General features: G+C 35.5%; 1 protein-coding gene across 1 annotated transcript in view; it reads left to right on the plus strand.

Annotated features, from left to right (window-relative positions):
* The window catches only part of SHCBP1L (SHC binding and spindle associated 1 like), a 67,139-nt gene that overhangs the window by 27,932 nt on the left and 21,935 nt on the right, over window positions 1-17,272 (plus strand). The window contains exon 6 of the mRNA XM_037825203.1: window positions 8,331-8,436. Coding sequence (XP_037681131.1) covers window positions 8,331-8,436 — 106 coding nt within the window. The remainder of the gene's footprint in view (window positions 1-8,330; window positions 8,437-17,272) is intronic.

Raw genomic sequence — 17,272 nt, forward strand, 5'->3', positions numbered from 1 at the left:
GAAGAAATATTTGAAGTAATAATGGCTGAGAATTTTCCAAAATTAAATGCAGACACCAAGCGACAGATCCAGAAAGCTCAGAGAACACCAAGTAGGATAAATAGCAAAAAATCTTTGTTTAAGCATATCATATTCAAATTACAGAAAATCAGAGATAAAGAGGACATAGTGTAATAAGCTAAAGGGGGAAAACACCTTACCTATAGAGGAACAAGGATAAGAATTACATCAGACTTCTCTTCAGAAACCATGCAAACAAGATGAGAGCAGAGTGAAATACTGAAAGTTTTGGAAGATCTATCAACCCAGAATTCTATATCCAGTGAAATTATCCCTCAAAAGTGAAGGAGAAATAATGATTTACTCAGACAAGCAAATACTGAGGGAATTTGTCACTAGTAGATCTGCCCTGCAAGGAAGGTTAAAAGAAATTCTTCAGGGAGAAGAACAATGATAAAGCTCAGAAACTCAGATCTACATAAAGGAGCATCAGAAAAGAAATAAATGAAAGTAAAATAAAATATTTTATTTGTATTATTCTTAATTGAGCTAAAAGATAACTTTGCAATACTAGCAGTTACAGTGATTTGGGAAATTATAGCATATAGTGTATAGTGAAATGAATTGCAGTACTGTCATAAGGGACAGGAGGGAGGAACTGAGAATATTCTTTATAAAGCACTTGTGCTACATGTCAAGTAGTATAGTGTTATTTGAAGGTGTATTTTAGTTTAAAATGCATATTGCAAACTAAGGAAAACCAAAAAATTTTAAAAACATAAAATTGATGTATTAAGAGAGGAGATAAAATGGAATGTATGAAATGATAAGTTAAAATCAGAGAAGACTGGAAAAGAAAGGGGAAAAAGAAAGCACAAGTGCAACAAATAGAAAACAGTTACAAAAATGGTAGATTTTAGTCCATCTATATCAATAATCACTTTAAATGCAAATGGCCAAAATACACAAGCCAAAAGACAGAGCTTGCCAGAGTGCATTTAAATAATTAAAAAAAAAAAAAACAGCAACTATATGTCATCTACAAGAAACCTACTTTAAGTATAAAAACTCAAGTTAAAAAAGTAAAAGCCTGGAGAAAGTTATTTCATACGACACTAATCATAAAAAGCTGGAGTAGCTATGTTAATTTCTGGTAAAGCAGACTTTCAGAACCAAGAAAATTATCAGAAATAATAAAGAAGAGTATTAAATAATGATAAAGGGGTCAATTCTCCAAGAAGACATAATGCTTAACAGGTATACACCCTAACAAAAGAGTGTCAAAAACTGGTAGAACTGCAAGGAGAAATAGACAAATGCACTATTATAGTTTGAGACTTCAAACTTACCTCTTCCAGTAATTGATGGATCAAGCAGGCAGAGAAAGTGATTAAACTAGAGGAAGGGATAGCAACAAACAAGATGGAATTTAACAAAGAATTATGAATACTCTATATGATTTTCTTTTTCTTAGTTGCTAGGGGATTAGAATAGCTAGAAAGAAAGAATTGAAATGGTAGAATTATAACACATAGCATCCTTTGTAATTTGTTCTATAGCAATTTGTTGAATTGTAATTTTGTATATATGTTATATTTCATAATAAGGAAATAAATGAAACTATGATACTATAACTCATAGCAACTTTGGAAATTTCCTATATATCTACTTGTTAAATCATACTTTGAAAAATATTACCCTTTTGTGTATATATTTCATAATAAGGAAATAACTGAAACTGTGGAACTATAACCCATAATATTCTTTGAAATTTGCTCTCTAACTACTGGTTAAATTGTACTTGGAAAGTTATCACTTCTATGTATATATGTTATTTTCTACAATTTAAAAAATGATAAAAAAAAGAATAAAGTAGGCACAAGAAAAATAACTTAAAAATTAGAGCAGAAATTAATGACATCGAAAACAAGAAAACAACAGAGAAAATCAGTGAAACCAAAAGAGAGAAGACACAAAATGCTGATATAAGAAATGAAAGAGGGTCATCACCACTAATTACATGGTTGTTAAAAGGATAATAAAGGAATATTCCCACAAATTTGATAACTTAGGTGAAATTGGCCAATCCTTGAAAGATGCAAAACTCACACAAGGAGAAATAGATAGTCTGAATCAGTGCATATCTATTAATGACATTAAATCAATAATTAATAACCTTCCAAAACTAAGCCCTAGGCACAGATGAGTTCACTGGTGAGTTCTATGAAACATTTAAGGAGAAAGTGATACCAATTCTCCACAATCTCTTCCAGTAAATAGAAGCAGAGGGAACACTTCCTCTTTCTGTGAGTCCAATATTACCCTAAAACCAAAAACAAAGACATTATAAGAAAGGAAAATTATAGACCAAGATCTCTTGTGAACATTTATGCAAAAAACTCTCAATGAAATATTAGCAAATTGAATGCAGTAAATTATAAAAATAATTTGTGCATGACCAAGTGAGATTATTGCAGCTATGCAAAATCGATTGAACATTTAAAAATCAATGTAATCTACCACATCAATAGGCTAAAGAAGAAAAATCGTATGTTCATATTAACAGATGCAGAAAAATCTAACATTCATTCTTGGTAAAATTTCTCAACAATCTAGGAATAGAGGAGAACTTCCTCAATTTTATAAAGAATATCTACAAAATCCTACAGTTAACATCATAGTTAATGATGAGAAACTGATGCTTTCCCCATTAGACTGGAAATAAGGGAAGTATGTCTTCGCTTACCACTACTATTCAACATCGTGTTGGAGGGCCTCAATAGTATAATAAGACAAGAAAAGCAAATAGAAGGAATATAGATTGGGAAAGAATAAACAAAATTGTCTTTGTTTGCAGATGACATGATTGTCTATGTAGAAAATCCCAAAGAGTTGACAAAGAAACTCATGGAAGTAAACATATAGCAAGGTCATGGGATACAAGGTTAATGAACAAAAGTCAATGCTTTCCAAATGCCAGCAATAAACATTGGAATTTGAAACTGAAAACAACACCATTTACATTAGCACCAAAAAGTGAAATACTTAGATATAAATGTGACAAAATATGTATAGGATCTATATGCAGAAAACTGCAAAACTCTGATGACAGTAATAAAAGAAGTATGATACAAGTAAAGGGAGCACTAACCCATAATCATAGATTGGAATAGTCAGTATTGTTAAGATGTCAGTTCTTCCCAACTTGATCTATAGATTCAATGCAATGTCAACCAAAATCCTAGCAAACTATTTTGTAGGTATTGGAAATTTTATTCTGAAGTTCATATGGAAAGGCAAAAGACCTGGAATACCCAACGCAATACTGAAGAAAAAGAACAAAGTGGGAGGATTCATAGTACTCAATTTAAAGACTTAACTGTAAAGGTACAGCACTCAGGGCAGCATGGTATTGGTGAAAGAACAGACACATAGTTCAATGGAACAGAATAGAGTGCCCAGAAATAGACCCACGCAAATATAGTTGATTTATCTTTGACAAAGAAGCAAAGACAATTCATTTGAGAAAGAAGTCTTGTCAACAAATGATGCTGTATTAGTTGAATGTCCATATGCAAAAATGTGAACCTTGACAAAGACCTTAAGCTTTTCACAAAGATTAATTCAAATCGGTTCATAGACCTAAATGTAAAATACAAAACTATAAAACTCCTAGAATAAAAAAATAGGATAATATCTAAGTGACCTTGGATTTGGTGATGAGTTTTTAGATAGAACACCAAAAATATCTCTAAAAGAAAGAAATGATAAGTTGGACTTAACAAAAATAACATCTGTTCTGCAAAAGGCACTGTTAAGAAAATGAAAAGTCTGTGGCTTGAAAACCCATATCTGGCAAAGACTTGAATCCAAAATATACATGGAACTCTTAAAACTCAATAATATCTCTGTCCAGAACGCTGACTTTTCTTTCCCAATCCTCAACCATCAGGAAGAATCTTCTCCTGTTTAGCACTACTTCTACACTCTGAACTGCTGCTTTTGGAGCTGTTTGATTTCTCCTGTCTCAGTGCTGAGTATGCACTGATCTTCCATTGTCCGGTGCCTTCGGCCTTCCATGGACTGTTGCTGCTGCCTGTTGGACAATGTGGGACAGGATGCTGACGTGGAGAACACTGGAAGTCTTCTTTTCTTTCTCTTCTTCAACAAAAACGTGACCTTCTAAGACTATAACATATTCATACATATATTCTCTAGTTTGGGAACAAGTTAATAAGTCCTGACCATTACTGGGATATTCAGTTTTTGATGGGTTAGGATGGCTTACTGCTGAAACTGTAAATATAGACAAGGTGACTCCAGTGTGCATGGAGTGCATGGAAGGATATAAAGACGTGGGGTGGCTGCCTCCTGAACTCTGCAGTGTAACCATCTGACTGCAGAACAGCAGCCACTACCAATGGCAAGATGTTACTAATAAAAGGGGGGCCCACCCTTCCCCTAAGGGGTGTCTCTGGACCTTTGAGCAAAACAGCTGGACTTACTTGCCCTATGACGGAATTGAATGATATACGTGGGGGCATCCCTATGTGCCATCTACAATTTATGACTCTCTACTGCACAAACCAAGCAATTTGGGAAATGGTAAAAACTAGATATAGAATAAAGTGGATGCCTGGTGGTGGTATCTGTTAGCTATATCTGTTCCAAAAGGAGCCGCCAAAGTAACTGAAAAACACATGGCTGCTTTAGCTAACTACACTGCTCATGCACTTAATGAATCAAAATTAACTATATAACTATTAAATGAAGAAACTACACGACTTAGAAAGGTATTTTGTATTCTTACAAATTAGAATGGCTCTAGATAGTCTCTCTGCCATTCAAGATGGCACCTGTGCTCTAATAAACATTCAGTATTGTGTATATATACCTGATAATTCTAAAAACATCACATAAGCTTTAAATCATATGCAAAATTGTATACAAAATATTGAACATTTGGCTGAAGACCCTTGGTCAAGATGGCTTCATTCTTTATCTTGGCCATGATGCTGCTTGTTAATAGGTTTTCCTTCTCTATGTGCTAATTTGCTCATGTTCTGTTGCTTACTGTATTGTTGCTGTGGGCTGTGGATGCAATGTGTGACCTATGGACAACGCAAGCTGCTGTGTGAGGGTGGATTGTGGGAGCCCAGAACCCGGGCCTTCCCCTAATATTCTGTGAAACTTAAGCATATAGCAGCCTGTGTGACCTAAGGCAGTTAATCAAAGTTTAACTGACATCCCTAAGGAGGAAAGAATGTATAGATGGTCAATGTACACAAGAAAACAGACCCCTTCTGCATAGGATGTTAATCTAGACCCTGCCTGTTCCTGGAAACTTTAAAATGTTATCATGTTTACTGTTATTGACAAAGCAACCTATAATTTTTTCCCCTGTGCACTTTGACAACAATCTTCTCATCACAAGACCCCTTGCTGTACCCATGTTCTTATACTCAATAGAATGTATTTGTCTTAAGCCTCTATAACTGGCCCTGTTGATTCCCACTTAATTGCAGAGGGCTGCTTCTATACTCTGAACCGCTGCCTTTGGAGCTGTTTGATTTCTCCTGTACGTAAGTCCTCCAATAAAGTTCATGTCTTAGTCTGAAAAAAAAAAAAAAAAAAAAAAACCTCAATAAGAAGACAAGCAACGCAATTTAAAAATGGGCAAAGGATCTTAACAGCAACCTCACCAGAGGAGATACAAATGGCAAATAAGCATGTGAAAATGTGCTTAACATCATATGTCGTTAGGAAATTGCAAATTATAACAGCAATGTAATACCACAACACATCTACTAGAATGGCTAAAATTAAAAACAAAAACAAAAACAAAAAAAACTGACAGTATCAATTGCAGTTGGGGGTGCAGAGCAACAGGAACTGTCATTCATTGCTAGTGAGAAGGCAAAATGTTACAAAAATCTGCACAGAAATGAAAAGAATTATAGTGGACTACTGTGAACAATTGTATGCCAACAAATTAGATAATGTAGATGAAATGGACAAATTCCTAAAAAGACAATCTACTGAAACTGACTCAAATAGAAAAAAAAATCTGAATGATAGAATTAGTGAATAAAAAACTACCCACAAAGAAAAGCCCAGAACCAGATGGCTTTACTGGTAAATTCTACCAAGGATTTAAAGAATTACCACCCCATTCTTCATAAACTCTTTGAAAATTGGAAGGGGGGGAACAATTTTCAACTCATTCTATGAAGCAAGGATTATTCAGATACCAATCAGACAAAGACATCACAAGAAAAGAAAGCTACAAACCAATATCCCTTATGAACAAGAGGCAAAGATCCTCAACACAATACCAGCAAAGTGAATCCAGCAATATAGAAAAAGGATCATACACCATGGCTAAGTGGGATTTATCCCAGGAATGTAAGGTTGGTTTAACACGAAAATTTATCAGTGTCATACACCATGTTAATACAATAAAGGACAAAACCCATAGATATCAATAAAGGACAAAATCCATGTGATATTGTTAATACAATAAAGGACAAATCCCATTCATATGATACCCATAAGCATCTGATAAAATCCAACACCCTTTTGTGAAAAAAAACTCTCAACACATATGGAATAGAAGGAAACTTCATCAACTTATTAAAGGCCATCAACCAAAACCCACAGCTAGCATTATACTTAGTGGTGAAAGACTGAATGTTTCCCTCCTAAGATCAGGAAACTAGACAGGGATGTCTGCTCTTGCCACTTCTATTCAAATTGCTCTGGAGGGTCTAGCCAGGGCAATTAGGAAAGAAAAAGAAATAAAATTCTTCCAGATTGAAAAGGAAGAAGTAAAATTTTCTCCATTCTTAGATGACATGATCTTGTATATAGAAGATCCTATAATGAATTACTACTCAGCATTATAAAGGAACAAATTGCATTATAAAGGAACAAATGCAATGACATGGATAGATCTCAAAAATACCCTGAATGAAAGAAACCAGACATAAAAGAGTACATAGTGTATAATTTCACTTTAAAATTCCACTTATAAATTCTAAGAAAAGGAACTCTTTAAAGACAGAAAGCAAATCAATGGTGGCCTAGGGGTAGGTGTGGAGGGTGGACTGCAAAGATGCGTAAAAGAATGTATCAGGGTGATGGAAATGATCTATATTTTGACTGTTTTGATAGAGGTAAATAGGTGTATATATTTAGGAAACCTCATGGAATGTTTTACTTAAAACGTGTCTTTTATGTAAACTGTATTTTAAAACTAGGATTGCTTGATAAACTGGTTTCTGGAACATTTAGGATACTTTACATTTTGAACAGCTAATAATATAGTCTATGGTGAAATATATATAGGTAACTCTATTTCTCAAAATTAAATCCAAAATAGGTGTAAAAATGCTAAATGAGTTTGATTTTGAAATCTTTGATAGAATGTTTGCTTTGAAGGACATTGTTAATATGTCAGAAGTTAGATTTTAATAACCTGCATGGTAAATTCTTAAAACTATTTCATGAAATGTTAAACTTCACAAAAATATTTGATATAAGCCCAAAGTATATTGGCCCTAAAGAAGACTTCTCTTAGCATCAAGCAATGATCAAGCTGCTGCAAAGAGTCCTAAATATTACACCTAAGGAAATCACTATTAAATCTTTATTTACTGGAAGAGCATTCTGATTGGCTGACAATAATGATGAAAGTGAACAGTTCTACTCAAAAATATTCTCTGACTTTCTTTTGGAGAGACTTAAATGATTAAGAGATGAAACAAGAAATGTAAAGAAAAGCAGAAAGAAGAGAAAGAATGAAATTAATTAGAAGCATTGAACAGCAAAAATTTTAAAACATCTAAGAGAAAAACTAAAATAGTTCCTCTTGGAGGCAAACAGCTAACTATATCTATGAAGAGCATATCTTCTGAAACAAAATAATCTGTTAATTGAACATAGTGTCTAAAATTAGACATGTCCACAAACTTTCTTATGCCTCAGTAGCACAGACATAACCCACAACTGCTATGTTGAGTCTACAATTCAGTGGATTATGAAAGCACTATTAGAAAATTTTCCTATTGTCTTGGAAGATTGAAGTGATTGGGCAAATGGCAAATGATTGTAGTGAGTCACAAACAGATTTTCATGTACAGCCATTAAAATGAAAATATTTTAGAGTTCAAGGGATTAAACACTTGGCTATCTAAAAGAGCATAATCTTTACTCTCAAGGAACGTGTTGTTCTCAAGGAATTTATAATTAATTAATGAAACCTATTTCTAAGTAAGTATGGGTTGAGTCTTCATGTTAATTTAATCATAAATAAATGTTTTCAACTATAGAGTTCATGGACCTTTCTTTCCAAGAATTCTGAGGCGTAGGAAAGGCAAAAGAGACTTTGGAAAGACTATAACACATATTGTAGCAAAAGTGATGACTACTGAAATGGTAAGGAATACACTTATTCTTATTTTTTCATATAAGTTTTTGCTGCATGTAATCAGAAAAGAACTCCTTGCAGGTAGGGTTCTTATCTCCCTTTGTATACAGCTCAGTGATTATTGTAGAATAGGTACTAATAAATAAATAGATAGATAAATATCAACAAATATTTACTGAATACTAACCTTGTTGCCAGGTACCATGCTGATTGCTATGGGGAGGATGGGATACAAATAAGAAGATTGCATTGGGGGGATACAGTGATCAACAAGATCCATAGTGTTGCTTCCTCATACGTTTGACAAGTTTAAAGTATGGTGGATATATGGACAAGTAAATAGGCAATTACGATTATAACACAGAATGATGAATACTATGATAGGTGTATTACATGGTGCACATAGGATTAGAAGTTCTGGCAATGCCGGCTGGAGTAAATAACTCAGCTGAAACCTGATGCATGAGTATGAATTTTTCCAGCCCAAGAGGGAAAAGTGTTACATCTCACTTGACATCTCAGTAGCATTTTTACAGCTCTCCCTTGAAGTATTCCTTTTCCTTGTCTTTTGTTATATACTCTCCTGATTTTCATTCCTTTTAGTTGCTTTTTCCTCCTGTCCTCTAAATGCTTTGTCTTTGTCTTTTCTTCTGTGCTATATTTTCCCTAAGTGATTTATCTAATCTTCTCCTATGACTTTGATTATATATACTGATAATCCAAAATGTCTATTCATATCCCAGACTTTTGTTCTGAGCCTCAAGGCTACATGTCCAATTTCCTATTCCTCACAAGTACTTCAAAACTCTGTAATTAAATTCATTATCTTATCCACAAACCTGCTTATATTCTAGTGTTAGCTGTTGTAGTAAATGGCACCACTAAACCATCCAGTTGCTAATTACAGTTTTGAGGGAGTCATCCTAATCATAATCCTCATCCACTTCATCCACCCACTTTTCTCCCTCACTAATGCTAGAGCTGGAAGTCAGCCATGTTGTTTCCTCTGCCTACTGAGCCACTGCTCATCATTCTGGTCTCTATTTAAATATCACTTCCACAGAAAAAGGCTTTCTCAACTTCCAGAATACATTAGACTGTTATATACTCTAGTAGCACCCTGCATTTTCCCTTGGCCATCTATTGAATGTCAGTCTCTTTCACTAAAATATGAGCTTCTTGAGGGCAAGGAGCATGTCTGTTCACTGCTCATCCAATCACCTAGCATGATACTTAGCACATGGTAGGTGCCCAACAGTTTTTGTTGAATGAATAAATGAATACATGTGTGCATGCATGCAAAGGCCCATTGACAAGAGTATGGTATATTTAAGGAACTGAAAGAAGCCCTCATGAGGAGAGTGAGAGTAGTGAAAGATAAAGCTGGCTTGCAAGACTGGTCTTGTCTACAATCCTATCCATTTATTTTCATCAAAATTTAATTTTCATTTTAATTGCTTTTTGGGTCAGATTATTCAGTTTTGTTAATTATTCTACCAACATCTTTGTAAACATCTGTGCCAGTTTAAATATATTATGTCCCCCATACGCCATTATCTTTGATGAAATCTTGTGTGGGCAGATCTATCAGTGTTAATTAGATTGAAATTCTTTGAATGTTTCCATGGAGATGCACCCCACCCAACTGTGGGTGATGACTCTGATTGGATAATTTCCATGGAGGTGTTGGCCCGCCCATTGAGTGGGTCTGAATTTAAATTACTGGCGCACCATATAAGATCAGACAGAAGGAGCTAGCTTGCTACAACCAAGAGGGACACTGAAGAAAGCACGGGAGCTGCAGATGAGAGACAGTTTGAAAACGGCCGTTGAAAGCAGACTCTTGCTCCTGAGAAGCTGAGAGAGGACAAACATCCCAAGTGCAACTAAGAGTGACATTTTTGAGGAACTGTAGCCTAGAGAGGAATGTCCTGGGAGAAAGCCATTTTGAAACCGGAACTTCGGAGCAGACACCAGCCACGTGCCTTCCCAGCTAACAGAGGTTTTCAGGACACCATTGGCCATCCTTCAGTGAAAGTACCCGATTGCTGATGTGTTACCTTGGACACTTTATGGCCATAAGACTGTAACTGTGTAACCAAATAAATCCCCTTTTATAAAAGCCAATCTGTCTTGGGTGTTTTGCATTCCAGTAGCATTAGCAAACTAGAGCAACATCTTTAAAAACACCATTGTAAAAAGTAAGACATAGATTGTACTTTTATCCCTAGCCTTATTTTATCATTCCGATGTTTACTTTTGTTTTGTTTTGTTTTTAAATGTTTCTGGATTTATTTTCTTCACTTTCTTAAGTAACATTGAAAAATTTCCTGCATTTTTATCTGTTCTTTGCAATCTTATCTTGACTTGTTTAAGTAATTATCTCTAATTTTGGAGGCCGGGATGAGAGGAAGACTATTATGAGAAGGCAATCTCATCAACTTCTACTTTGCTTAGACCTTTGATTTTAGATTTACCTCTCTTGAGGTTGACAAAATATTTTAATTTGATTGTAGTCATAGCTACGTACATAGCCTATAACAACTTTCTCAACTTTAAAATTTTTTACTCAGTATTCTTTTTGCTCTTTATCTCTCCTTAAACAGTTTTATCTATGCCCATCATCTTTATGTAGGTGATCTTCATAAGTAGTACAGTAGAAAGACAAGAACTTGGTAGTTAGATAGCTTAAGGTTCAAATAAATGTATCTGAGACCACTTAATATCTATGTAACCTTGGCTAAGCCACCTAACCTCTCAGAATCTGTTTTCTTATTTGCAGAATGCTTTAAAAAGATAGAGGTAAAAATAGTGCACTGCACTGGTTAAGAGCAGACTGCCAAGATTCGAATCCTGTCTTTCCCACTTGGTAGTTATGTGATTTTTTTATCCAGTTATTTAACCTATCTGTGCCTTATTTCCCCATCTGTAAAATGGGGATAATAATACTCTATATCTTATTTACAGAATTGTTGTGGAGATTCAAGGGGTTAATATTTGCAATATGCTAAGAATAGTGCCCAGCACGTAATAAGTGCTCAATAAATGTTAGCTATTACTGCTACTACAACTACTACTATTTACAGGTTTTTTGAGGCTTAAATGAAATATTATGTATACAATACCTAGTAGTGCCTGGCACACAGTAGTTGCTCAGTGAATTTGTTCCCTTTTCCTTTTCCTTTCTTGCTAGTTATCTTTGAAGACGTCCTTTTAAACACCTTGTCTCTCTAACATTCAGCATTTCTAAATTTGAACTTACTATCTTTGTACTCAGTCCATTCCTAGTCCTACTGTATTCTCTAGTTCAGTTGACGTCATAAATATCCTTCCAGTCAGCCAAATTAAATGTCCGTCCTTATCTCCTCTCTTATTCTCCAAGTTCTCAAATTATGATGACCATCTTAAGTTTAGACTCACTCTGGCTTCTGAATGAATACTGAAAATGGTAAGAAGCACTCTTCCAGTACATGATCTAAAGTTAAACATTAGTCACATTCCCAGATCTAGAAGGAATAAGGATATCCTCATTCTTCATCATGGGGCTTCTATGCTGTTCCTTTTCTCCGTCAAGAGAGGCAGGATACTGTGGTGGTGAAGAGCAAAAGTTTTGAAATCAGAAAAACCTGGGTTTGATTCATGGTTTTGTATCTTAATATATATGCGAGATTAAGTAAGTTATGTGGTTTCTTCTTTCTTATTTCCTCAATTGTAAAATAGAGTAATGAAGTCTATCTAATAGGGTTGCTAGGCTTAAGTAAAATAATTTATATAAACCTCTTAACAATGTGCCTGGCACACAGCAAGTGGCAATAAACATCAGCTGCTATTATTATTACTATTTTACTGTTTATTTTCTTAGAATGAAGCTGTCATTGTTGTCAGAGTTTCCCTGAAATGCTACAAAGGATAATAACTATATTTGCAAATATACCAGTACAAAGTAGAATTTAATACAACTCCTATTCACCTGTACTAATTGTGTCCCCTGACTTGACTCCTCAGAGATATTTGCTCTCAGTTATTCCTTCTTTTTGTATCTTTTTTTTATTCTTTTTATTGAGGTGAAATTTGCATAACATAAAATTAACAATTTTAAAGTGAACAATTCAATGACATTTAGTACATTCACAATGTTGTGGAACACCACCTCTATCTAATTCCAAAACATTTTCATCACTCCAAAAGAAAACCCCATATGTGTTAAGCAGTTACTCCTTATTTCCCGCTTTCCCTAGCTGCTGGAAATCACCATCTGCTTTCTATTTTTACGGATTTACCTATTCTGGATATCTCTTATAAATGGAATCATAAAATATATGACCTTTTGTTGCTGCCTTATTTCATTTAACACAATGTGTTGTGAGGTTCATCCATATTGTAGCATATATCAGAACTGCATTCCTTTTTATGACCAAATAATATCCCATTGTATGTATATACCATAATTTTTTATATAATTCAACACAATTGATTTTTTTTACTGAGATTGTTCACATACCATACAATTATCCAAAGATACAAAGTGTACAATCAATTGCCCACGGTACCATCATACAACTGTGCATCCATCACAATTAATTTTTTTTTTTTTTCGGTTTTTAGAACATTTTCATTACTCCAGAAAAGAAATAAAGACAGAAAAAGGAAACTCAAATCCTCCCATACTCCGAACCACCCCCCTCCATTATTGATTCATAGTATTGGTATAGTACATTTGTTACTGTTGATGAAAGTAGTACTAACTGTAGTATACAGTTTGCAATAGGTATATATATTTTTTCCTATATGCCTCTCTATTGTCAACTTCTAGTTATAGTGTCATACATTTGTTCTAGTTCATGACAGAAATTTCTAATATTTGTACAGTTAATCACAGACATTGTCCACCACAAGATTCACTGTTTTATACATTCCCATCTTTTAACCTCCAACTTTCCTTCTGGTGACGTATGTGACTCTGAGCTTACCCTTTCCACCACATTCACAGACCATTCAGCACTGTTATTCTCACAACATGCTACCGTCACCTTTGTCCATTTCCAAACGTTTAAATTCACCCTAGTTGAACATTCTGCTCATAATAAGTAACTGCTCCCCATTCTTTAGCCTCGTTCTATATCCTGGTAACTTATATTTCATGTCTATGAGTTTACATATTGTAATTAGTTCATATCAGTGAGACCTTGCAGTGTTTGTTCTTGTGTGTCTGTCTTCTTACACTCAATATAGTGCCCTTAAGTTTTCTTCATCCACCCCATTTTTTTAAGATGGTTTTGTTCACACACCACACATTCTGTCCTAAGTAAACAATCAGTGGTTCCCAGTATAGTCACATATTTATGTATTCACCACTATCACCACTATCTATATAAGGACATCTCCATTTCTTCCACAAAGAAGGAGGAAGAGTCAAAGAAGATAGAGACAAAAGAAAAAGAAAAAAAAAAGAGAGAAAAAAAAACATGACAGCTAGGAAACAACAAAAGGAAAGATAGCACTAAACTAAAGTAGAATAAAGAGATAACATCACCAATGCCAAGAGTCCCATCCCCATCCCTTGTCCCCCCCAGATGCATTTAATTTGGTATATTGCCTTTGTTACATTTAAAGAAGCATAATACAGTGTTTCTGTTAATTATAGTCTTTAGTTTGCAGTGATTGCATTTTTCCCCCAATCCCACCCTATTTTTAACACCTTGCAATGTTGACATTCATTTGTTCTCCCTCATGTAAAAACATATTTGTACATTTTATCACAATTGTTGAGCACCCTAGGTTTCACTGAGTTATACAGTCCCAGTCTTTATCTTTCCTCTTTCCTTCTGGTGTCCCACATGCTCCTAACCTTCCTCTTCCAACCATACTCACAGTCATCTTTGTTCAGTGTACTTACATTGCTATGCTACTATCTCACAAAATTTGTTCCAAACCTCCAACTCCTGTCTTTTCCTTTCTGTCTGTAGTTTAGTGTTTCCTGCAGAGCAGTTGTCTTGTTCACAAACTCTGTCATTGTCTGTTTGTCAGAGAATATTTTAAGCTCTCCCTCATATTTAAAGGACAGTTTTGCTGGATGTAGGATTCTTGGTTGTTTTTCTCTTTCAATATCTTAAATATATCACTCCACTTCCTTCTTGCTTCCATGGTTTCTGTTGAGAAGTCCGCACATAGTCCTACCAAGCTTCCTTTGTATGTGATGGATCGCTTTTCTCTTGCTGCTTTCAGGATTCTCTCTTTATCTTTGATGTTTGATAATCTGATTATTAAGTATTTTGGCATAGGCCTATTCAGATCTATTCTGTTTGGGGTATGCTGTGCTTCTTGGATCTGTAATTTTATTTGTTTCATAAGAGATGGGAAATTTTCATTGATTATTTCCTCTACTATTGCTTCTGCCCCTTTTTCCTTCTCTTCTCCTTCTGGGACACCCATGATGCGTACATTCCTGCATTTCATATTGTCATTCAACTCCCGGAGACATTGCTCATATTTTTCCATTCTTTTCTCTATCTGTTCTTTTGTAAGTAGGCTTTCAGGTGCCTTGTTCTCCAGTTCCTGAGTGTTTTCTTCTGCCTCTTGAGATCTGCTGTTGTATGTCTCCATTGTGTCTTTCATCTCTTCCATTCTGCCAGTTGTTTTTTCAAACTTTCTATTTCTACCTTATGTACACCCAGTGTTTTCATTATACGCTTCATCTCTTTTGCCATATCTTCTCTAAACTTTTTGAATTGACTTAGCAGTAGTTTCAATTCCTGTGTCTCAGTTGAAGTGTAAGTTTGTTCCTTTGACTGGGCCATAACTTCATTTTTGTTAGTGTACGTTGTAGTTTTCTGTAGTCTAGGCATCTGGTTTCCTTGGTTACTCCAATCAAGTTTTCCCAGACCAGAATGGGCTCAGGTCTCAGAATGAGGCAATAGTATCAGGTCTCCCTAAGTTTGTCTTAGAAGATTGATGCACTTTGTAAGGCCTCAAGCCACTGTGCTTTTCTGCCACTCCCAACTGGTGTAAGGAGTGTGACCTGTGGCTGTTTTCCCCCAAGCTCTGGGGTCTGGCTCTGAATGGAAGGCATGTAGTAGAGCTTGGCACCACCTCTTTCCTCTCAGGGAAGCTACACCCCTAGAGAGATGTCATTTGCATTTGAATAGTCTCTCTGACTCTGCTATCTCCCGCCTTGTCTGGGTCAGAGTGCTGGGAACTGAAAATGACTGAGGCTTTTGCCACTGAGCCAAAAAAGTGACAGCCCCCCTTCAGGGCCAGTCCATAGCCACCCTCAGTTTCACCTGTTGGCCAGAGATAGTACCTGCTCCTCTGTGCTCCCTCCCTCCCAGAGAGGTCCTCCAGCTCTCCAAGGTCACTTGTCACCAAAGGCCTCTGTCTGCTTGTTGGTGATTCATAGCTTGTATTGAGCAGTCAGCACTTGTTAATTAAAACCCCAGTTGGAGCTGAGCTGAGGTATATTCATTTGTTCAGAGAGTGCTGCTCTCTACCACAGCAAGGCTTTGCAGTTTGGGCTGCCATGGGGGTAGGGGGCTCTCAGCTTGGGTCCGCAGTTTTTACTTACAGATTTCATGCTGCAATCTCAGTCATTCCTCCCAATTCAGGTCGGTGTATGATGTGTGGACAGTCATGTTTGTCCCCCTGCAGTTATTCCAGATTGTTTACTAGTTGTTCCTGGTTGTTTATTAGTTATTCCATGGGGACTAACTAGCTTCCACTGCTCTCTATGCCATCATCTTCTTCCTCCCTATATGTAATTTTTAATCCACTCATCTGTTTTCAGATATTTGAGTTGTTTCCACTTTTAGCTATTGTGAATAGCACTGCTATGAACATTTATGGACAAGTATTTATAGAGTACCTATTTTCACTTCTTTTGGGTATCCAACTAGGATTGTAACTGTTGAATCAACAGTACTCTATGTTTAGCTTTTTGAGGAACCACCAGTTTTCCACAGGGCTGAACTATTTTATATTCCCACCAGTAGTGAAAGTGGGTTCCAATTTCTCCACATTGTTGTCAACACTCGTTATTACCTGTATTTTTGAATGCAGCCATCCTAGTGGACAGTGAAGTGGTATTTCATTGTTTTTTAAAAACCTTTTTCTTTTGAAATAATTTCAAGCTTAAATGAAAGTTGCAAATGTAATACAAACCCCATACTGAGAACTCCAACATACCCCGTGTCCAGATACCCATATCCACCAACTTTTAATGATTTGCCACATTTGCTATATCATTTTATCTATCCATCTATCTTTCTTTTTCTCTACTTTCTAAACATTTGAGAGTAGGTTCTACACTATTTAATGGAACACTTAATATTTTTCCACGTAGTTTTCCTAAGAATAAGGATATTCATTTATGTAACCTCCTTAAGTACATTTACCAAGTTCAAGAAATTTCACATTGAAAGCTATACTCCAGTATTTTTGTATGTCCCAATAATGTCCTGTTGGGCATTTTCTTCTCTATTATTAGATGCAGCCTGGGATTGAGTATTGACTTTAGTTGTTATTGTCTCCTTAATTTCTCTTTCTCTTTTTTTAATTGTGGAAACATGCAACATGAACTTTCCCACTTCAACCACTCACAAGGATGCAATTAAGTGGGATTAATCATACAATGTTGTGCTACATTCACCATCATCCATTACCAGAACTTTCCCATCACCCCAAACGGAAACCCCGCACCCATTATGCATTAACTCCCCTTCTCTCTTCTCCCCAACCCCCATAACTTGTCCTCTAGTTTCTGTCTCTATGAATTTTTGTCTCTATTAATTTGCATATTGTAGCTATTTTATGTAAGTGGAATTATATAGTATCTGTCCTTTTGTGCTTGAC

Source organism: Choloepus didactylus, chromosome 2 (assembly GCF_015220235.1).
Source record: "Choloepus didactylus isolate mChoDid1 chromosome 2, mChoDid1.pri, whole genome shotgun sequence".
NCBI classification, from domain to species: domain Eukaryota; kingdom Metazoa; phylum Chordata; class Mammalia; order Pilosa; family Megalonychidae; genus Choloepus; species Choloepus didactylus.